Raw genomic sequence first — 4,181 nt, forward strand, 5'->3', positions numbered from 1 at the left:
GTGATTGCTTCCTTTTATATTATTGTAGTTGTGTATATTATTTACCTGGTTCTATTTATTTCACCTCACATTCACCTATATGTCTTCTCAGGTTTATTTTTATTACATTTAAAATTTCTTACTGCTGGGTCTTCAGGAAGGACTCACATCTCTGCTATGAGGGCTTGCTGAGCCCTTTTCAGGTTTGCTCATCCACCTTTGGCATCCACCTTCACCCAACTATCACCTGTGACTCCAAGAAGTTGTAGCATTCACAGTGACCACACCCTAGTAAACTGTTTCAGGAAACAGGCTAAACCAGGTTAAGGGTAACTGACAGGCCTCAAACCTGTGGGTGAGTTAAGGGGATATCTACCCCATTCATATAAAGACTTTCCCTGGTGAAATGGGTGAATAAGAACAATTTGTTCCAATGGCCATGGAGGCAGCTGAAACAGGCACTGTGGCACACTTAGGGCTTGGACAGACATCAAAGATACCAAGGTCATCCACTAAATTTCAGGCCATCACCAATCATCTTGATTCTTGTCCTTCCACTGGACTTTGCTAACTCTCGAAGAGAGAAACTGGCTTTTCCTGGGCATTGTTGACCATGGCAGATGGGCAGGTCCTGGTGATTGATGGGTGGGGCCATCTCCTGGGCCACTTGACTGCCATTGTGGCCAAGCAAGTACTCCTGGGGCGGAAGATGGTGTTGGTTCACTGGGAAGGCATCAACATCTCAGGAAACTTCTACCAGAACAAGCTAAAATACCTGGCCTTCTTCCAAAAGGGAATGAATACAAACCCTTCAAAAGGTCCTTATCACTTCAGAGCCCCCAGCCACATTTCCCGGAGGACTATTAAAGGGATGCTTCCCCACAAGACCAAGCATGGTCAGGCTGCCTTGGAACACCTTAAGGTGTTTGATGGCATTCCCCCACCCTATAACAAGTGGAAACGCATGGTTGTCCCAGCAGCTCTCAGAGTGGTCAGACTGAAGCCAACAAGAAAGTTTGCTTATCTGGGGCGCCTGGCCCATGAGGTTGGCTGGAATTATCAGGCAGTTACTGCTATGTTGGAAGAGAAGAGGAAGGAGAAAGCCTAAGATCCATTATAGAAAGAGAAAGAAGCTCATGAAACTATGTAAGCAAACTGAGAAGAATGTGGAAGGCAAAATACACAAATACACAAAAGTGCTGAAGAAACACGGGCTGCTGGTGTGAGTCAAATAAAGTCTATCCTCTATGCAAAAAAAAAAAAAGAAGAAGAAGAAGAAGAAGAAGAAGAAGAAGAAGAAGAAGAAGAAGAAGAAGAAGAAGAAGAAGAAGGAGAGAGAAACTGATGACTTTGTACAACTCTGGCTCACTTAAATATAATTCCATCAGTCCATGTTGTCAATGGTCCTCTTCAAAAATGGACAAACAATAGAATACTTTCTTACTGCATATATGACAACTTCTTAGTTTAACTGTTCCCCAATTGATGGGCATCTACTTTGTTCTTCATTCTTTGCTACTACAAAAAGGATTGCTAAAATATTTTGGAGTATACATCTTTATCTTTGACCTCCTTCATTTGTATGCCTAGCAATGGGATCTATGAGGCAACAAGATAGGAAGCTATGTGGCTCAGTGGGTAAATGCGAGACCTGAGTTCAAATAGTACCTGAGACACTTGTGATGTGACTCTGAGTAAGTCATTTAACCTCAGTTTCCTTATTTGTAAAATGGGTAGAATAATAGGATCTCCCTCACAGGGTATTTGTGAAGATCAAATGAGTTTATATATATATATACATATATATATATATATATATACATATATGTATATATAAAGTATTCTGTAGACCTTAAAGACTTATATACATGCTAGCTATATTATTATTGGTATTTTAGCCACCTTATTTGTGCACAATTCCTAATTGACTTGTACAATGGTTGGACTAGTTCATGGTCCCACCAACAGTGCCAGTTCATGATTGCTTCTGACCTAGCAGTGAGAGTACAGTGCTGAAAGATGCTCTGGCATATTTCCATTACAAACTTGACTTCAAAGGAAAATGTGACAAAACATTTTACTGTCCAATTCAAAACAGGGGTGTGTCTTTCATACTTGGGAAGAAAACATGAATGTAGGGCAGACTACTATGGCTTAAAACAATAAACAAGCAAACAACCCATTGAAAGGGAAAAGAAAGAAAGAAAGAAACTCAGCAAGGAGTGAAAGTAGAGGAAGTTGGCCATGATGAGAGGGATCTAAATGTGACATAATCCTACAATATATGAAACAAAATAGATGAAAAACAGAAGAAAAAAATTTATTGTGGCCAACATAAATCTTTCATTTAATTCTGGAAATAGAGGAAATGCAAGTGGGTCTTGCATTGCTTTCCTAAGAAGCCAGCTCATCACAAAGCCTCCAAGAGACTGTGGAACATGACTTCCTTCCTTGTCTCTTTCTTGCATTGGGGGTACTCCAAACCAGTCTCCAAGGCATCCCTCTGGTCCAAGCTACCACATGCCTTAACTGATGAACTTTGCAATCTGTCACTGCAGCCTCTCTTTCCAAATGTCCTGGGCTCTTGCCCAGCAGTGCTGGAGTTAGTGCCGATGAATTGTTCTCCTTGTGTTTAGAGGCAGTGTGATATAGGGGACAGAGAGCATTGGTCTTAGATTCAGGGCCTGGGTTCTAGGCCCAGTTCCAGTGGCAGGTCTGATGCCTACTATTACAATGACCTTGGCTCTTCCTAAGCTTCAGTTTTCCTGTCAGTGAAACAAAGAGAACAATATCCTCAGTAGCTACCTCAAAGAGTTGTGGGAGAAGTACTGAACAAATCCTAAGGGGCAGGAGAAAGGAAGCTGTGATGCTGGGACCTAGGTTTAGTTGTTGGTAGGCTATTGATTTCCTTGACAAGCCTCAATTTTTATATTTTTATAGGTGTCAAGAAACATAGAAAATGGGTTAACTCTTTTTAAAAATCATAATTGTAATTTATTATTTTCCAGTTACATGTAAAAATAGTTTTCAACATTTGTTTTCATAAGATTTTTAGTTCCAAGTTTTTTCTCCTTCTGTTACCTCCCTCTCCCTCCATCCCAAGACAGAAAGCAATATGATATAGGTTATATATGTACAATATATAACACAATATATAACGCATTAAACACATTTCTGCACTAGTCATGTTATGAAAGAATCAGAACACAAGGGGAAAACTTCAAAAAAAGGAAAAAACAACAACAAAAAAGTAGAAACAGTATGGTTCAATCTGCACTCAGAATCCACAGTTCTTTTTTCTGGATGTGGAGAATATTTTCCATCATGATTAACTCATTTTCCTTTTCTAACTTTGGGAGCCAGACCTTCTAACAAGAAGAGCCTATGACTTCTTTTTGCAGCACTGACTACCTCAAAGATTGCATTGAGGTCCCTTGCTAGACCTGCCTTCCTGGAAAAACAACCTCTAGTTCTCACTTCCTCTCCTTGTCCAAATTTCCCTACCCTGTGTTCATTTCCCTAGGCGCCTCCTTTCGACTTTACAAGTGCCAGCTAAATTATCTAATAAACAAATCTGTTCTAATGGATTTAGTGTGCACTAATAGATGCTGTTGACACTCTTCAGTAAAATAGATTTTAAGAAGAAATTAGAGGAAACCAGCTCATTCCCAAGGGATTGTGAAGAGTTCAGACATCAAGGCAGGTTAGTATAGGATGGTGTGGGATGGGATATAATGAGATAATTGGAGCAATGAGGAGGACTCTTCCATAGTGTCATTCAAATCACATTTAATTGGCAGCAGCTTATTCTATCAAAAATAATTACTTTGGGGGAGAATGTGTTGTGGAAAAGCACAGGACTGGGAAGACCTGAATTCAGTTCTCAGTATTGTCATTTCCTAGCTATGTGACCAAAAACAAGCGACTTAAGTTCTCCTGGCCTTAGTTTTATCATCTGTAGAATGGTTTGTTGTTTTTTTTTTTTTTATTTTGCTGAGATGACTTCTAAAGTCACTTCCAATTCCAGATCTATGATTCCACAATTAAATGAGATAATGTAAATAAGGTATTTTGTATGACTTAAAGGCTTATGCAAATGACAGCTACTGTTACTAAAGCTCTCCCTTAGACCACCAGGCTGGTTAGAATAACAATTCACATGTAAATAGCAATTTATCATTTTACCAGGCATTTTCTTCCCA

The 4,181-nt window shown here is 39.6% G+C and overlaps 1 protein-coding gene across 1 annotated transcript; it reads left to right on the forward strand.

The window, feature by feature from the left end:
* Positions 1-592: 592 nt before the first annotated feature.
* LOC122736840 (60S ribosomal protein L13a-like) lies at positions 593-1,087 on the forward strand. Its single transcript, XM_043979250.1, has one exon. The coding sequence runs from the start codon at positions 593-595 to the stop codon at positions 1,085-1,087; it is 495 nt and encodes a 164-aa protein (XP_043835185.1).
* Positions 1,088-4,181: the final 3,094 nt, after the last annotated feature.

Source organism: Dromiciops gliroides, chromosome 1 (genome assembly GCF_019393635.1).
Source record: "Dromiciops gliroides isolate mDroGli1 chromosome 1, mDroGli1.pri, whole genome shotgun sequence".
NCBI classification, from domain to species: domain Eukaryota; kingdom Metazoa; phylum Chordata; class Mammalia; order Microbiotheria; family Microbiotheriidae; genus Dromiciops; species Dromiciops gliroides.

Excerpts from the sequence above, each read along its gene's own strand:
- LOC122736840 (XM_043979250.1), top strand. The coding sequence starts at position 593 with ATGGCAGATGGGCAGGTCCTGGTGATTGATGGGTGGGGCCATCTCCTG.